A 20,029-nucleotide genomic window follows, 5' to 3' on the forward strand; every position below is an offset into this window, starting at 1 on the left:
GTGTAGCGATGGCAGCAGCAAGTTCTATAGATATTACACTCGTGCCGTTTGTGGTTTGTTTGGAGCGTTATTTATGAGCGGTTAGGATAAATGTTCTACTCGTGGAAAAGGAGCCAGTTGAGAACGATTTAAATGTCACGTATATTTAGTGTTATTCCGTCGCGAAAAAAAAACCACAGCTTTCTTCAGGTCAACGTACCGAAAGAGATCTAGAAGTAGAAAGCGAAATAGATACCCTAGCATAGGAAGAAACTGGCGAATCGAGACTAGTGTCACCATCATGTAACATATCAGGTTCATGTACACCAAGAACTGTCTGTCGAAAGTGCCATTTTTCTTCCCAACAATTGTGTAGGTAATATTTTCATATATAACCGGGCAGCGATTTCTGGATATTATGTTATGATCAGAAGCAGTTAATGTATGTATTATAGCCCGAAAACTTTGCAGCTGTTTATTTCAAAATGCTTTAATTGTAATATATCAGGTTCTTGTATTCACCCCCAGATTTATATACATACTTAAAATATTTAGAGCTATTTGAGCAACGCTTTGGATGCTGCTCCAGTAAATTCAAAATCCAGCTGACATGCTTGTTCATGCCTAAACCTGGCATTAGTAACTTGACGAAACCAAATTATAAATTCGACACTAGTCTCAGTCATTTGAGTAACTTTACCTTCCTTTTTCCCCACACTAAAACGGTCATTTTTATTCTTTTTACGTATCAACGTATGAGCTCCGAAGTCTAAGGATTCGATACTAATGTCTGTCGTTTTTTAGTACTTTTTCTTTCACTATTCTTCCTAAAAACAAAGTGTGTAAAGTGTTGCACTATGTATGAAGTGCTGAGGCATTTCCAGAAACATTTCAGCATACAAAAACATACTGTTTGAGAGTACTATACATACTAACTACACACACAATTGACCAATTTAATCACGATACTTAGGCTTAAAACAAGCAGGACTATCAAATCTATTTTGTCATCAGATTCTGATCAAAATCTTAGCTCTCACGAGAATCTATAACTAACTAATCACTCTTGAGAAGGAGCAAATTTTTCCAGAGAAAATAAAGAAAGAAAAAGGGAAGAAACAACTATTCACTCACAATTGTACAAAAGATGAATGTATCAAAATTATTAAATGTCAGTTCAGGTTTCATTGAAGTTACAATGTAAATTGCAAATAAATTGATAATTTACAGCAAATAACAAATTTTGTTACAGATTTCTTTTATTAAAAAAATCATGCATCAATTAACTGCTTTGAACATAATTCTGACGTTTTGGTCGAATTTTGAGTGATAACCTTCAAATATTAAAGATACAAAAAGTAAAGATTATGTTTCGAAATTGTCAAACTGTTTTAATAATAAAATATCTGGAGAACACAGCAACATAAACCTTCGAAAATACTGTGGAATCCTGTAGAAGTGCCTTCTTACAAAGTACATTATTTTCAGTTTAGAAACATTTGTTGTTGAGTGGTAACACGACCATACTTTTACCTGTAAAGATTAAGTTGTACAAGAAATTTATAATTTCTACGATAACACGTTCCTCAAATGTTTACTTTCGTTTCACATTGCTTAAAAAGAAGCAGAGTAAATTTTAATTGATATGCCTCTTAATAGTAGAAAAGAATGAAACTTATAACAAAAGCACTCGTGCATCGAGCTCAACTATGCCTTCAGGTTTCCTACAAGTTTCTTCTTTTATCAACATTATCTTCAGAAAGAGATTTGATTTTGAAATGAAATAGACAAAACAGAATCTTAAATATTGTTAAGAGCAAGGAAAATAGTAACTCAAACCAGTGTATTCGCTTCTAACTTCTAAAAAGAGTAGAACACACGCATTATAGAAGTTTATGGTAGTAGGTTAATGAGGACATAATTAAATCTTCAGTGCCTGAAGTGACAAGTATTCATTCTTCTTCGTACTTATTGCTCTCACTTGTACCATATTAGTGGAATTTTAGCAAATTTGAATACACTATTTATCTCGTAATATTCTTCAAGAACAAAATAGACCTTAAATTCCAGGCTAATGTTTCGTTCTTCAATATTCCTGTTCTACACAATTAGTATAAGGAAAGGTTGCTCAAGGGGAAATAAACATATCTGTACAGCGTTTCACTTCCAACTTTCTGTCTAAATTCAATAAATTTATACACGTATCACTATTTCTCTCTCATTCATCTCATACTTGGAATATGCCATTCATATTATGTGAATTGAAATATAAAGTTTACATTTGAAATTTCTTTTTTTGTTTAATTGTTTTTCATTTGTTTATACCTCCTTTTCACTTTTAAAAAATCCATGGTGATACAACAAAACAAATAAGGAATCAGAAGATTGTATAATTTCATTTTATTTATTTCGTTACACTTCTATAACACAATACAAAATGTAGTTCGAAATAGTAGAAGACTGGGATTTTACAGCTCCAAAATGAATATCTAAAGCAGGAGCCCTTACCCATTACTTCTGCCACGCCGACACATCCTGCAGGGAACCACTACTCTCAATTATCAGAGCAAATCATGAACCTGTAAAGGACATTATATTATAGCTGTTTTTACCATGAAGATAGATGTGTTACCAAGAGTGGAACAATATTGAAAATTTCAATCTATTGCTATTACTCTTGTTTTATTAATTATGAGGACATGGATTAACATTCCCCTAATTTTTCTGTTTGGAATAAGAGTAGCATTTAAACACTACACCCAGGTTTACAAATTAGTTAAAAAAAAGTAGCGTTTGTAAAAAGGTTCGTGAGACACCATTGAATGTAGTAAATCTTCAAAGTTGCTTTCTAATTCGCCAGTTTACATCGTCTAACACACTGTTTTATGAGGTTACCTTTTACTTCAATACCATAGTTGATGGAACCATTAGCTGCCACTATGATCACTCAATATAACACTTGCGAACTATTTTGTGTGGGTCTACATCAATTTATCTTCATTTCGTAGAAATGTGGTCAACAAGATTGATGGGTTTAATATCTGTGAACTACTTTGTGTGTAGATACATTAGTGTATTTCCTCCTTCGCAGAAATATAGATGAAGTATGGATACTTTTGACCTACGGTGGCTCAGTGGTAGAGCTCTCACCTCTTGTGTGTTGAGTCCTCGGTTCAATCCTAGCTTCCGACTAGTAGTGGAAAAACAGCGAGGGTGGGAGTTCTCCGAATTTTCCAACTTTCGTTATTCTATCAGTATCATACGTCTCATCATCACCGTCTCCCTTAGTCCATAATCGTGGGGGAAATGTGTGAATTCGCATTATAGAACTCATTGCCATCATCTATACAGACAGTATACATAGAATTTGGGACGAAATCGATTAACATGTTTTGCATGTAGAGTCACAAGACTAACTCAAACTCAGTATTCGTAAATCTCAAGTATGTATTGCATTCGGTGTTACATTACTCGTTTTTGAGATTTATTTTCTTCGTAAACATTAACTGTACAACTCTCTGTACAGATCTACCAATTAACTAGTACTAAATTGTATTTGTTTTACAAAAGATCATTTGCTGTTTACGAAAATTCTTCATGAAGTATTCAAACAACTTTACAAGTGTTAGATTTTCCAATGATTTGGCACTTACAACGCCAATATTAAGGTTACTCTCAGTTCTCTTTCAATCCTAAACACAATTAACAAATAATTTATATTATTCCGTTACTCAAAGCCCTGAATAATTAGTAGTGTTTCACTCCTATCCTCACATATTAAAGTGCATATGACATGTAGGTTTTTCGACAAATACTCATCTGAACAAAACATGCAGCACGAAAGAGACAATACATTGTATAACGTTTCAAAAAATCAACAGGAAAGTGACATTTGTACAACGATTTACAAAATCGCAATGTGAAGAGACAAGAAGATACATTTACATCGAGTTCTCTCTTGTAATTTTAGGTATAGAGAATCCTTATGCTCTAAGCCTGCAGGATATTAAAACAGAAATGTAGGAATTAGGTACGAAAAATCGAACAACGGAAAGGTTGTTAAAATTTTCAATGCTATATGTTATTTTCGTAGTAATACATTATTATAAGAACTCACGAACTAGAAAGAAATATCGTCATGACATACGCAATTACATACTTTGAATACTTTATTTTTGCGGTGTATTATACAATTCAAAGATGATAATGATGACGCGATTCCTGAGAAAATCAACCTGGCAAAACTTGAAAGTTTTTCGCATGAAAATTATTATGTTAGAAAATGTTAGATTATTATTATGATTGCAATAATTATTATGTTAACTTTTATGCCCTTTGTTTTAAATGAAGAAAAGTAATAATTACCAATATACTTCCGTCACAAACACCAGTAGTTAGTTTTGTTACCTGAGATTGCTGTATAAAATATGCACTTGCCTTTTCTAAAGAGAAAAGATGTAATTTAACAATGAAGTAAAGTCTTAAAAATACGTTGATTTATGTTACATAATTTCAGGTCTTAAAATAAAATAAACTGATAACGTTTATTAAATATTTAACTGTGACCCCCTCACAAAATCTCTCTTAAGAACTAGGGGAAAGGAAAAATAAAAGTCAATTATTGTTGTAACTAACACTTCATTATGCCAAAAATTAGGTATAAGTCACTTTCTATATTTTTTGCAAAACAGTAATAATATTTTTATAATGTCTCTATATTTTATTGAGACTAGTGTGGAGCACAGAGTAATTTTGAACAAGACGAAGAAACAAAAGGTAAATGCTATTTTAACGAAGGCGGAGACGAATATATGCGTTTGGTACGGTAACGCAGATTAAGAATGGTGTACGGGTATGTAGGAAAATAAGCTACCGTCAATTTGCTTTAACGGATAATTATAGGCATATATGTAGTGAAATGAAAATGGCTAAAATGTACGACTAGGCTAAAGAATACGACTAGGCTATAAGTTTCTAATTTGTCCATCAACAACCCCAAACAGTATACTATACTTTTATAATTATCTATCATTACTAACAATAGTGCGACAAACAAACAGACGTTTGCTTTTCATTATTACAATTGTCTTGCGTACTTAAAATCTCACTCCTGAATAATTAAATGAATTGAATGTTTCATTGGTAAGTAAAAGTAATTTTGTAAGTGATTAGTAGATTCTACTGCTATGCGACTTACCTCTTATTGTAAGGTTTCTCTCAAATACGCGATAATCTATTGGGATTATGATCAGAATTCACATCATCCTTATCCTCACTAAGAGCAGGTTCGGGTTTTCCAGTTCGTTTATGTTCACCTAACGCAGGAGACACACCACCTGTCTGCACAGGTTGTCTTGCAGGGGTTGCGTTTGCTACAGTACGTCGACGAGGCTGCGGCTTCTGATCACTCGCTTGTGTTAACAGTTCCTGAATTTCAGACTCAAGAGATTCTTCTTTGCCATCTGATACTTTAGTAGGTACTGGCTCTGAAGAAGTAGCTATAAAAATGGTAACTATTACTCAAGAGTCATGAATACTGGTCGAAAAAAGCAAACAATATTCTATTATTACAAGTGCTAACTGAGCTAAGTTTTGCAGAATGGACTCACCCCGCTACTGTATCACGTATTTTTCTTAACGTGGAGAGTGATGAGGATATCCCAAGGAAATCTGAAATCATCTTTAACTAAGAAAAAGAAATAGAAACCGTGCTGTGTTGGTTTACAGGCAGGCAAGATTACTTAGAGAAGATAATGATGCTAGTGGAACGCAATACGTAATTCCCTAACTGAGATACAGCAATTTCCACAGCAACTTACATGGAAACTTTCACAATCTTGTGGTAGAATTGGGTAGTAACGAATTTCCAGCAGGATAAAGCGACATGACCTACTTCCAGTGCGAACACAGCTAATTTCTTTTCTTCTCTCAGGTTGTTGTTTTTCATGGTGATACCTGAAAGGTCCAGAATACAGAAACAACCTAAGACATCAGAAATATTGACGAAATATAGGTACAGGCAAATTAATTCGCCATAATCCTATCTTCCGATCTGACACCAGCTGCATAAAAATTTTGAGTTTTAATTGTAGGCTGCCATGTGGAAGGAATCGTTCTGCTCAAGGACAAGAAAATGAACGCCCAAAACTAGGAATACTAGTATAGAAAATTGAAATGAAATAAATACACGGTTGTTTGAATTTAAATTACTGATTGCTACTACAAGAGAAACAAATGGTTAGCAGACATATGCAATAGTTTTAATTTTCTATGTGATCTTTCCGCACTAAATCTACAATTCACACACAAGTAAGACATGAAAACTTGTGAGTACTACGACGCACAGTAGTCGAAAACTGGGAAAAAGAGGAAAAATTGTTTATTCCGAAACCATGGAATTTGGCGGGCGTATGTATATTGTTCTATACGTAATTGTCCTTTCTAAATCGATTGCAACTACTGCGAAAGTGATACGATGAACTCCTGCTGCAATACTCGCAGTTATATATTGAGGGTATATAAAAGTGTAGTGTCAAGATAAACGAATCAAGATACAGTGAAGCTATCCATTTATACTAACAAGGAATTTCTAAGAACTATAAAATGTGAATTATACAGCCTGTTCCAAAATATCACTTAAGAAGTTTCAATGGAACCCTTGCATGAAAGTAAGCCAGATAAACTATCTACAAAAATGATGCAGAGTGGGAATGAAAGCAAGGGATTCCCAAATACAGTGAAAGAAAAAGTAGGTCGAGATAAGGTTAAATGGAGAGACGTTCACTTTCATCTTGGTTTTGAAATTTTTAAAATTTAAAAGTATTGGATTCTGTATAATTATCCCACCTTTTTCTGAGACGTTTTTGGATTTTGCGTAATGAGCCCCGAAGTTCATATTTTTAAAAATATTTCCATCGCTAAAATCTTCGAAAGGACGCACTCTTCGGCATCTTTGTACTAGACTTTCTAGCTTGTTTCCACATATAAATTCACTTCTTAAGCATTATAAACAGGATTTTGCAACAACCAATACATTGCGATCACGACACAGTGACTTCACATCTGCGTAACATTTGTTGTTTTCCTAATAGTAGCAAAGTTTTCATTCGTTAACCCTTTATTGAGCAGTGTTGCACTCAAGCAACATCGTATTCTATTGTATTATCCACACGAATTATAACTTCAGTGATAATTTAATCGGCAGTATTGCTTTCATATGATAATCATATACATGATTTGCTGTTCGCTTCTTTAGATATTTGTAGTCTTCGTCAACAAGGGACAGTCAAATTTAGTATTTTAGAAAGTTTATTTCCTACGTTCCGCGAAAGCTCTTTTTTATTTTGTTATTTGTGCTTTCTTGATCTGTAGGAAATTATATCAACGAAACTGTTGGTACTTACTAAAAGTATTTTTATGATAGTTTACCATAATAGGGTAATACTGCACAGTAGCTACACATAAGACCTAATTATCGCAATGTTGCTTTGAAATAAACGCCCAGTATTTTGTAACATAAGTACAAAAATACTTTTAAAATTACGAAGTTATAATCAGGAAGACATCGTTCAACCATAAAAGCAAAATAAATATTTTCATGGTAAAGCAATCAACGGTTGCCCATTAAAGGGTAAAGAATATAGGTAATACTACTACTATTACTACTGCTACTACTACTACTACTACTAATAATAATAATAATAATAATAATAAATAACCTTGCTTGAAGACCTTGAAGTACCAGTTTGCACAGTTTGCAGTGAAGTACCCGTTTCAAGAATCCAAGGAGATTTAAATCATCGTATTCATTATAATTCTGAAAATAAGGATGTATTTTTCACTTGCATTTCGTTTCTTTTCTCCATAGATTTTCCCTACAACATTAACTATACGACGAGTTATGCCAGAAAAATTTTATTATCGCCATAACAGTATGTTAAGTTTTATGTTCTTTCAGATTTATCTACATAATCTCTATACAGTTACACGTTTCTCACACAGTTTTATGATCTGTTGAAGTCCATGGATGTAGAACTCTGGAGATTGTATGAAAAATCACTGTTTCATCTCCATTATGACGTCATCTGTGATGTCAAAGTCGCGACCCTAAATTAGATTCTTGTGGAACTCGCTTAGTGGCAGATCAAAAGTATATATGGTGTGTGCGGAGATATTTCATATCCATATCTAGAAACTTCCGCTGATGTTGCTTGGGATCCATTGGTGCATTATCCGCAAAAAGACAGATCTCTTTGGTTAACAGAGAGCGACGCTTTTGCTTAACATTTCGTAACTTTCCGAGAAGTAAGCTTCGGAATGTGCTGTTATAGTACTACCTTTCTGAGGGTAGTCTGTAAAAGTGACACAACAGTCCGACAAACCGAGAGCATTACATTATTGGCAGACTTTTACATCTTTGCCCTTCTTGAGGAGAAGGTAAGGAGGAGTGCTTAAATTCCTTTCTGTTTCTTCCAAAAGCGTATAGATAGATACAACATCCGTCCATGGTCATCAAATGGACACAAAACTTGACCCACATCTTGTTCCATGCAGGTCTTGGCTGCTTCAAACGATTTAACAAGTGGCTCGACATGTCACGTCATGTTTGTCTCTGAAGAGGAGTTAGAAAAATTATTGACACCTTACATATGTGCAATTTTTCACTAATAAATTTCCATACATTACCACGACTGTCTACTTTCTGCTTAGTGTTATGGATGGTTAATCGTCAGTATTCCAGGATTAGTTCCTAGATTTTATACACTGTGGCGACGGTGTCCGTGATTGATGGACATCCGGGTCTTTGTTCTTCTGTAAGGTACATGTGACAAATTTGAAAATGCCTTTTGTATCTCAAGACAGTACCTTACGATAGGCAATCACTGTATAAGCTTCATTTCGTCATCAATTTGACGCGCTCTGTAGTCTTTCAAATGCAGACAAAATTTCACACTACGAGCTTCTATCTTTTCCATCTTCCACTCTACTAACAACTAGAACCATTTGTAAAGAAGCAAACGACAAATTAATAAATTCCACTAAATCATACATATAAAGTTTAATGTCTACAGAGACCAAGTTACAAAAAGAGCACTCAATATCTTTTTTGGGACTCATACCAACCTCTAAGAAACTAGTCCATGGAAGAATAGTTTATCCACAAAAAATGCAGAAAAAAACAGAAAATATTTTCTTCATTTGCTAGATTATTTTCTTTATCGTTTTAGAAACCTCTTCATAAAGGAAAGGAATTATTCTGAGTTCATGTTGTTAGCACAGAAGATTCTCTTTGGGATTTAAAGATCCACCTGCGATTCAATAAAAAAACAGGATACTTCTGTCACAAGTAGACTTCAGATTTTATGCATTTAAAAGCCAGGAAATATGTAAGCAACTATGCTGTTAAATGAGTTCAAATATGCACTACTATTGCAATAAAAGTGCACTAACAATGCACTTTTTTCAAATATGCGACAAAGGTGTGACAAAGTTGCGTAGTTTAAATATAACATCGAAAGTGTAGCTTACTTTCCTTTCAGGCAGTTCTCTTCAGAATATTGTTTGTATGACAACTACAGTATATATATTCCTAACTTTCTAAAATTCACACAAATTAGGAAAATAAAGTAAAAACGGTGGTATGAAAACACTATCACTAATAGTTTTTCACATGATTTTAGAGTGTATTTACTTTGCACAAAATAACACTAGAATCCCTTTTCTATAACTTTCCATTTAAGAAAGAAGTTTTCGTTTTACTTCTTCCTGTAATTACCCTTACAATATATTTGTAATTACCTGACAAATTAATTTCTCTTTCTCTTGGAGCTTGACTTATATTACGTCTTTTACAATTTCATTTAGTTTGGTGAAAGGGAACAGTTTAACATGCATTTAGATGAATGAAATACTAATATTGGGAAGTGGATACTTAATTCATGTCGCCGGAGCACTCATCATAAGAATATTTTTCTTCTCACACTATTATCAAAATCTCCCCAGTAATTTCAACACTGACCACAATATTTTGTTTTAACAATATTCACATTTATAACTAATGTGTTTAATGTATAGTTCTTATAATTACTGCATGAGCTATGAGTAATTTGCAAAGACAACTAGAAACTTCTTCGTTTTTTTGTGGAGTTTTGTGTTCAATTGGTCCTCAGACCGTGAGTTGAATGCGAATTGAGATAAACTGAAAGTCGGTTGTTGGTGTAGAATTATCCAACATACTACCTGGTTGCGGCAGTTCAGTTCCACTGTGAACTTGTGTAAGGACAGAGTGAACCTGGCACCTCCAAAGAATGACATAAGGGCGTGTATGCTGTACAAATTCAAACTGGTGTCAATCGACGCTGCAGTGGAGCGGAAGATTTACCAGGCCTTTGGTCAATGTGTAGTTACTACGCGGAAAGTGCAGTGGTGGTTTAGCAAATTTAAGGACGGTGACGAAATACTCAAAGTCATCCCACGCGCCTGGAGACCAACGCATGTACAAATTGGAGGTCTTCAGGAAGTAATTTCGGCGAACAGTGGCCAGGCAAGTGAGGAATTGCAACTACAATTCAGTGTGAGTAGAGAAACCATTCGGCACCTCCGCCATCAACTTGGGAAGAACTGGAGGTTAGCTCAATATGTCCCACATGATTGGACTTTAGGCCAGAAGGCAACGCCAGCAGACACCTGTGCTTCTTTGTTGTCTCGTCTGATGAAGGAGCCATTTCTGGACAGGGTATTGACATGTGAAGAGAAGTGAATCCTGCACAAAGCTCCACGGCGCCGACATCATTGGTTAGAATTCCATGAAGAAGTTCCAAGTCAGTCGATACCAGCACTGCCAGAAGAAGGTTCCCCTGGGGGTTTGGTGGACTGCTCGCGGAATCTTGCATTGACAACTGCTACCAGCTGGTCCCAACATCAATGCAACTGTGCACTGTAAGGAGTTGAGCCGTATTCAAGAGAAGCTCAATACTCTGGAGTCAGCACTTCTGAATCGCAAAGGGGTCCTCGTGTTACAGGACAACACTAACCGCACTTGTTTCGGATGACTCGTGACACCATTGTACGCCTTGGCCGGGAAACACTATTGCATCGAGACATTGAAGTGTCCCATTATCCTTTGTTTCATTCCTTGCACTATCACTTTGGAGGACGCCAATTCAAATCCCTAGTAGAAGTGGAAATTGCACTTGATACGTATTTCGCTTCACGGCCCAACAAATCGTAAAGCGATGGATTCCAAGCCCTTCCAGAAAGTTGACAAAAGGACGTCGATGCTGATGGGGACAAGTTTTGATTTTTCAGATACGCCGTAGATGACATGACGATGTTCCAAGGTGGTGGGTGAAAAACCGACAATTTTCTTGGCTACTCCATAACTGTATAACCTCACTGTAACAAACACTTGTCATTTAAGGACAAGCAATATGCTTTATCTGTGTCAGTTATTCTCTTTTACATTGTTTATAATTTTAATGCTTACATACTAGAACTTAGAAATCAAGAACTCGTAACAAATTGGAGATGATATACAGAAGGACTTACCATTTGATTTGCCTCGCTTATTTTTGTCCACTGGAATTTTCTTTGGAGCCTCCAGTTTCTTTTGTACTGCCAAAGAAACCTTTTCACGTATTTTAATTTCAGACATTGCAACCTCCAATGGCTTCAAAAGTACTTTGGGTTTTGCTGCTAAAGCTGCCTCTATCAGCTTTGCAGTGTTCGCTTCTGGGTTTCCTGGCGATGCTACTTGTGTTATAGCAAAAATATTTCCAGCCTCTTCTTGAGGAACGGATTTTTCTTCAGTTTTAGATAGTTCTTTTGCTTTGTCAAAGTCGAATCCATATGCTGCAGGACTTTTAGTTGTGCTCGTAAGTGATTCGACGTCACTCGTAAATTGAGATGTACTTGAAACACATACTTCCACACGTTCCAGTTCGTTAGGAGGTGTCGATGCAGAAATTTTGGTCGTCTGTTTAGTGTTACCAGCAATGGTAGTCGTTCGATTTGACGATACGCCAAGAGTTGCCTGAGAAGATGCCAACACAATTGGGGTTATGACAGGCACTAATCTTGCTGTAGCAGCTATCCAGGCAGGAGGAGCTAATATTGAAATCACATTCTCCAATGCTGTCACTTTGATCACGCCGTCATTCGATGATGTCGCTGATGAAGGTGAATAAAATGAAAGTTTTTCTGTGTCTACGTTCGTTGAGCGTCCCTTGCCTCTTAAAGATTGTGACGGAGAGGAGTTGGAGTATTTTTTGCTACTACTAGACTTTGCTCGTCCGCGGCTCCTGTTAATATTCCCGGTAACATCTCCTCTTAATCGGCCACGTCCTCTCATCTAATGGAAAAAAATGCAAACAATTATTAGTATTAGGATCAATCCGTCTGAAGAGGTCCAAAATTGGCGAAAATGGTTGCCCGACCATCTCTGAAAATTATAAAAATTTGAGCGTAATGAACCTTTAGTATGCGAAGTTCAATAACATCATTCACGTTTTCGTATATACAAGTGTTCCTGAATGGCGGTTTTCTCTTTGTCTGCAGAGTACTAATTTTTGCATTTGCAAACGTTTACGAAAACTAGTTTCTGAGGAAATTCTAATCCGACGAACACCAAACAATAACGACTGTTTAGAGCAGAGAGAGAGGTACAGGCAGAATATATACTCTGGTTTTTAAATAAATATACAAGGTTGCAAACCAAAATGTGAAGTCACTAGAAAAGTAAGAAACTACACTTTTGAAGGAGCTGTATTTTGGAGCGAGATAAATTATTAGCTTCACAAGTCTTCAGAAATATCCACACCTATGATACTACTGGCACCATCGACTCATTGGGTCCGAAAGTTGTAGTTTGTATTTTGATGTCATCTGTGGAGTGTAATATCTCAAGCGGGCAAAGTGCTAAATATTGCTCCTTAGACTACAAAGTAATTATGTACGTAAATAGACTATTTCCAAAAAAATCATGGCTGATATTACATGGAGAAAAGTAAGGATATGATAAAAACGCGAAGAAAGCACACACATCACGATGGTCATAGCTCGGAAAAATGTAAACTTTTTGATATCATTCGTGGTAGATATCATAAGCTATGCATGGTTCAGCACTTAGCCAAGCTTTTGTTTGTATTCAGTTGTGGAAAAGCTTGTGAGTGGTTTTGTTCCGTCTTTGTAGCTCCAAAATTATTGCCACCTCTATACGTTAAGGGGTTATCTTCCCCTTCCACCCACGACACCCATTATCGAACTGGACCGCGATATTAAGACATTTGATGTATCAGCAAACTATCATTGACATTATATCCCAGTTACGGAGGTTAATGTGTTCACAAGATTGCGTTACACCTATTTGTCACATCTTGCTGAAAATGGCGTATTTGTGGAAATTAGTGAAAATGATTGTTGTTTCCCTTCTCTTCTATAGCATTACAACAATAGTTTTTAATAGTTATAATTACAAGATCTAGCAATTACGCTATCTAAGCTGTGTTACAAACTTCAGCAACGTTTATCGTAACTCCAGAACGGTTTGAAATATCAAACTGCTGTAAACGGTAAAATAATTTGCACATCTATTACAAACCATACAAGTAAGTAGATAGATATACTTATATGGGATTTTTTCAAAATGAAGACTTTAAAAAAATTAAAATTTTCAACCCCGGATAACTTTTCCCTATTAATTCGGAACAAGTCATATCATGACAATAGTTTTTACGCTGAAGTACTTTCTATGTGCATTATCTTGTGTGTCGCCGTAATGCTCTATTTGCGTTAGAGGCTTCCAAACTTTAAATTTTTTTTTTATAATATAACTTCTTTAGGTTCCTAAACTCAATAATAAAAGTGATATTTTAGGTTTGCGTTTGACACGGTGATTTGAAATATGTAATAACCTGACGTAGTGTGATTTTAAAAAATAAAACTCTGTATTGGGTTAGTAACACTGATTGTTGGGTCTTTCTGTTTATTACAAACATAGGTGTCACCCTTGTAATGCTTGCTTCGTGCAAAGTTTCGCTCTTCTGTCTCTTTTGCCGTGTCCGTTATAACGGATGGTCAAGATAAATTGTCCATTCTGAAGATGTGGCAATGATCAAGAAGCTAAAAAATGGAACAAACGCCTCTCGCAAGCTTTTCCACAACTGAATACAAACAAAGGCGTGTCTAAGTTCAGAATCATGCGTATCTTATTATATCTAGCACGTATCATATCAGAACGTTTACATTTTTCCCGGCTATAACCACCGTGATGTGCGTGCTTTCTTCGCGTTTTTATCATATCCTTGCCTTTTTCTCTATGTAATATCAGTCATGATTTTTTTTGCAATGGGAAAAATGATATCAAAATCACAAACTTCAACTTTCGTAACCCCATAAATGTATGGTGCAAGTATTATCAAAGAATTGGATATTTCTGCAGATTCTTTACATGCAATAGTGTTCAGCACAAAACTTTTATACCACCTTTATGTCATGCAGCCCTTTAAAAGTGTAATTTTCTGTATTTTTCTACTGAATTCATGTATTGGTCTGCAAGCTTGCGTATTATTTAGAAGCAATAGTACATGATCGTCGTGTGTCTCAATCCCTCCTCTACATATTCCCTTATGCTTTGTGTTCATTTGATTCTTAAGTCCTTAGCAACTATAGTTTTCGTAAACGCCTTCAACGCATAAAAAGACATTCCACCGACAACAAAGATTGCCGCCATTCGGAAACACTTGTATACATACCACAACGTGGATAGCATTATTGATCTTCTCATACACAAGCCTCGTCACACTCAACTTTTTGTAATTTTCGGAGACGGTCGACCAACCATCTCTGGACCACTTCGTATGGATTGGCCCAAATGATATTAGCAAAAATCAGACTAATTTTACCCAAATATTTTCATGTTACATTCATAAAGGTCATGATTTTTTTTACGGTAGGGTGTGTATCACCAACATGAAAATCACGACCAAAAATCAGTTCTAAACGTGGAGTAACTGAATTCCCAGTTCGACTGTAAACCCTCACGTATCAGTAAAGTTCAAAAAGACCTATCATTGGCAGAAACGATACGTATACTTTCCCACTGGTCTAGTCGTTAGTACGTCTGCCTTTTATGCACGTGCTCCCTGGTCCAATTCCAGAGAGCACAAGAAACTAATTTCACTTTCATTTATTTTCCTTTCCTTTATTTTCTTTTATGAAGAACTTAACGTGAGATTATATTTTCAAAAATCATGTTAGTGACACTCCTGCTAAGTTTAACTGAATCGTTTAAGTTGTTATGTTTTCCTAATACTCTATGTCGTATGAGTAAATATAAATCTCTTTTTCGATTCTGGCATTCCTGTGCTCTAACTATGGAGTACATATGAGTTGAATTAACCAAAAATATAGTGACGAGTAAGGAGAAAATCCTAATATGAATAAGACATTGGCTGAAACTGTGAATACGAATAGTGTATGGTGTAGAAAAAGGACAACACTGAATAGAAATCCAGAAAAACAGGTAAACGAACAAAAAAGAGTAAAAATTGCCCTAGTACAAACATAAAGTGCAAATGCAAACACATATGCATACAACTAAACACGTACCATTTTGGTGTAGTGGTTAAGACGCTAGATTGTAAATCCAAAGGACGTCAGTTTGAAACCATTCCAAAAAGTATTTTTTTAATATTTGGTAAAAACGCATTCAGCACATGAGACGTAGTAAAAGAGAGGGTATTACCAATGTAATACGATAAATGAAAACGAGGTAAATATTCCAGTGACATTTATTAGAGAAGTGAAACAATGAAAACGAGGAAACAGGTATATCTAATCAGGGGTATGTATCAAAGGATGGTGATCTGAGAAACGAGAGTTTTATTAATCGCTTACATGTGACCCTACAGTAGGCTACTTTCTTGATAAATGTGCCATTAGCAGAGACCATTATGTCAGAAATGCCGCAAAATTTCTATGCATTTTTGATGATCATCGCCCTCAGAAACCCAATCACCCTCAGTTCGAAGGTTATCGGAACTGAGAGTGACACGCATCTCTTCAAAACGACGAGATCACAAGTGTAGGCTTACATAACAAAAATGTATAATAGAAAGAGCTATAAAACATCAAACTGATTATTGCAAACATTATACGAAATTTAACGCTCACATAAGATTTCAAGAACCGCGCCAGTTACCACTCTTCTTCCGAATGCCAAAACATTGTGATTTACACAACTCTGTCTCTCTCTCCAAAAGTGTCCTGTGCAAACAATCATAAGTTTTGTAATGAGAAACCATATTGAGACCACAATATTATACTATATAAATACACTCTAACAGATTCCTATTCAATTATTTATACCTACAACTAGTTCTAGTCATAAAGTATGTAACAGCCTTCTTTATATACCTTGAATATTTACTGAAATTAGAGGTTTTTTTCGAACTAAAAACAATACAAGAGTAAAAATATATAGAAATTCATTTCTTAAATAAAAATAAACCAGAAAAAGAAATAAATATATTTTCTGGTCATCCTCGACGATCTGGTCATCTGTACGGAACACCAGTCTCGATTTCATTTATTGTGGATATCAGTTTCCAACCATTATTTAGAAAAAATAATACTACCCGACGGGGAATATTACCGATAATTTCTGTTTGGAAGAATAACTTGATAGCACAACACCAACCATTGCTGTACCCAAACTATGTTTAACACATGGTGTAATGTTTCCTTATAGGAACGATAACACGAAAAGTGGTTACAGAAGATCAATTAAGTTTTTTCTAATGTCATGGTAATTTCTTCACCTTTTCGAAATCAATAATCGTATATCGTCTCTATCACGATACAGGTTTTTGCTTCCATCTTCCTATGTATAGCTTGTTTAGTATGAGAAGTCACTCTTCAATTCTTCAAAATCGGTTTGTAAAATTTCTTTGACTTGAAATGGATTTAATTGTACGTTGATTAGCTTGAAAGCTAGTTTTGTTGTGGTTTGTTTTCTATTAACATAAACACCGGATATATATAAAATATTTTCAACATAGGAAGGTAATCATCCGGCCGTACTTTTCAGAATCTATTTTTCCTCTTCAGCTTGCCACAACAAACCTATCCTACGACTGATATTAAACGAATACTCAGTGATATTAACACGGAATTACGCACTGAAAATGTAATTTAAAAATTGAATTGAAGTTGATTATTGCACACACACACACACAACATTATATATATATATATATATATATATATATATATATATATATTAATCATAATTTAAAAGTTCACAGGCAATTACAAGCAAACAATACTGTTGACTACATATCTTGAAACCTTACAACTTACAAAACGATTAAGAGTACACTTTGATTTTAAACCTCCGTATTCATCTTTTACTTTCTTTTAATTTACGCTCTTTTTTTACTTTAACTGGCTGCTTAAAATACAATTCATATCATGCAAACACACATGACTTTTCACTGTTAATCGCAGAAATTCACTTCCGTTCGCGTTAACTGATGCGCTGGTGAAGGGAATGACAAATCCCTTTCTGCAACACGCAATCCAGGGTGTCGCCAGTTGCAACAGCGTCTTCAGCCTAACCTCCCCTTAAAGTTTTCATTGCACTCTCAAAAATTAAATAATCTGCACAGATCTGCACAGGGTGCGTCTTCGCTCTCCTGCTCTCTTCAATCCAGTCTCTCGACTGAATTGACTTTCCTGCCAGTTCGTTTTACTTACGGCTAAGGAGGAAAATGTCCATATTTGCTTACACCTTCGTGACCGAAAGCAGTGGTTAAGCTGTACGCTGACGCTGTCTTCAGGAATCACACGCGGTGAGATTTCATCTCTTTTTGGCCATATGAGGTAGTCTGGGCGACTCGCATCACAGCTAACTTCACACACTCGGAAGCAAGAATACACGTTCATGGTTGCAAGAGAGTTTCCTTTTTATAGGACGCTTGTTCAATAAGTCCGAAGTTCTGTCTTTCTTCTTTTAATGAAAGCAAAAAATGAGGATCAAATATCGGTGATATTCTTTATGGCGCGCATAGACTCCAAGTAAGTTGATTCAATTTGGGAAACGAATGTTGGGCCCCAAAGGATTAATGGACTTCACTGTATTATGTATCACCCTGTATGTGGATTTAAGTCACTGGAAACTCACTATGGGGTAACGGCATATTGGGACCACACTGAATTAGTATAATATGTTCTAGTTGTTGTCGTAAGGTTAACCATCCTGTATGAGTTTGAAGCCACCATTTATTTATTTATTTATTTATTGAAAGCGACGATTAATAAACTGTTCATTATTATTTCGATTATTATATATGTCCATTTCACAGTGTTTTTTCACCAATCTGTTTTCCAAAATATGTTTCTTACCAAAGGTATATGTTTTGATGTGATTCTGAACCATTTTCATTTAGTATATTATATAGTTTTATACAAACAAAATAGCAAAAATATACTGAAGATCATAAACACAAAAGGTACTTAAATACTAAATAACAATGGATATTGTGTGTGTGTTGGTTTCAGAATTGTTTTCTGATAACGGTTTTTAAGGTAAGATAAATAGAAGTTAATAATAGGTTAATGATTAATAGACAAATTCTGACCAAAGCATATATTAACTAATAAATAATAGCGTTACAGTTTCGGCAAATTAACTTTGCCTTCATCAGACACATTAACGTCTCACATTAATGTGTCTGATGAAGGCAAAGTTAATTTGCCGAAACTGTAACGCTATTATTTATTAGTTAATATATGCTTTGGTCAGAATTTGTCTATTAATTTATACCAGAAGTTCCAAAGCTACAATGAGTGGTATTCAGGTTAATGATGCGGTGTGGAAATGTGTTTATGCACCTTATCACAATGTTTAACCAATAAGTAGACGTTTCATTTAAATTGAAATAATTTAATTCATAATCAAACACAAAAATGTAAACCTCTTTTTCAATATCAAATATGATTATATAAAGTTATATATATACAGGGTGAGCACAGAATCCGTCCCAAGCTTAAAATTAGTGTAAATTTAATATGCGAAGGAATATTGTGCTGAACTTTTGAACAGTGATACATAAACTCAAAAAGTTTTTGTAGCAATAATTGAAATCACAATGTGCGCACCACCTGTACGCGGGATATATTGAGGCGGTAATCTACCTCCAACCACATGTTGTAAAGCATATCCTGTGTGTTGGAGTTGACAGCAGCACTGATGCGTTGTTGGAGATAGTTCAGAGTTGCGAGTAGTGGAGGTGCATACACCTTGTCCTTCACAAATCCCCACAGAAAAAGTCACAAACAGTGAGGTCAGGTGATCTTGGAGGCTACTTGCAAAGAACAAGATCATTGACTCCAGAGCTCCCTATCCATCGGTTTGGGAGGTTCTCGTTTAGAAATCTGCGTACAGCACTATGCCAGTGTGGCGGGCTCCATCTCGTTGTAGAACGAAGTCGTCTATCTCCGCATTACTAAGTTGCGGAATCAACCAGCAATGCTAAGTAACTTTCACCTGTTTGTTTCTGAAAGAAGAACAGACCGTGCAACCGACGCTCTGATAGTGCACAAAAACATTGATTTTCGGTGAGTCACGTTTCCAATATCCTTACATTGTGTCTATTTACCTTTCCACTTAAGTGAAATGTGAACTTCCTCAGAAAGTTTTCGTCGTCTTCCATGAATTTTTGCATAGTCTCACAGAACTAACGGCGCTTTACCTTGTCTTGTGGGTATAACTTCTGAACAATTTACAGTCGTACGGGTAACACCGCAAACGCTTGCGTAAGATCTTGCTTGCTGTTGTTTGTGTCATCTGCAACTCTTTGCTAGCTTTACGTGTAGACTTGTATGGGCTGTGTAGAAAGGCTGGTCTTACGCGCTCCACAGTTTCCTCGGAGACTGGACGGAAAAGATAGATGGGAAAATACTTTGAGTTTACTGAGTTATGTTCAAAATTTCATGTAAACATTCAATTACATGTTAATTATATGGCACTTTAAAATTTGGTACTGTTTCT

At 35.5% G+C, this 20,029-nt stretch overlaps 1 protein-coding gene across 1 annotated transcript in view; it reads right to left on the bottom strand.

Moving 5' to 3' along the window:
• Positions 1 to 2,397: 2,397 nt before the first annotated feature.
• Positions 2,398 to 20,029, bottom strand: part of LOC145683294 (uncharacterized) — a 130,499-nt gene continuing 112,867 nt past the window's right edge. The window contains exons 9-11 of the mRNA XM_081754653.1: positions 11,527 to 12,328; positions 5,177 to 5,477; positions 2,398 to 2,558 (exon numbers count right to left, since the gene is read on the bottom strand). Of these exons, the coding sequence (XP_081610779.1) occupies positions 5,197 to 5,477; positions 11,527 to 12,328 (1,083 nt within the window). The 3' untranslated portion in view covers positions 2,398 to 2,558; positions 5,177 to 5,196. The remainder of the gene's footprint in view (positions 2,559 to 5,176; positions 5,478 to 11,526; positions 12,329 to 20,029) is intronic.

The sequence above is a fragment of the Thermobia domestica genome, chromosome 4 (genome assembly GCF_964235325.1).
Source record: "Thermobia domestica chromosome 4, izTheDome1.hap1.1, whole genome shotgun sequence".
Taxonomy (NCBI): domain Eukaryota; kingdom Metazoa; phylum Arthropoda; class Insecta; order Zygentoma; family Lepismatidae; genus Thermobia; species Thermobia domestica.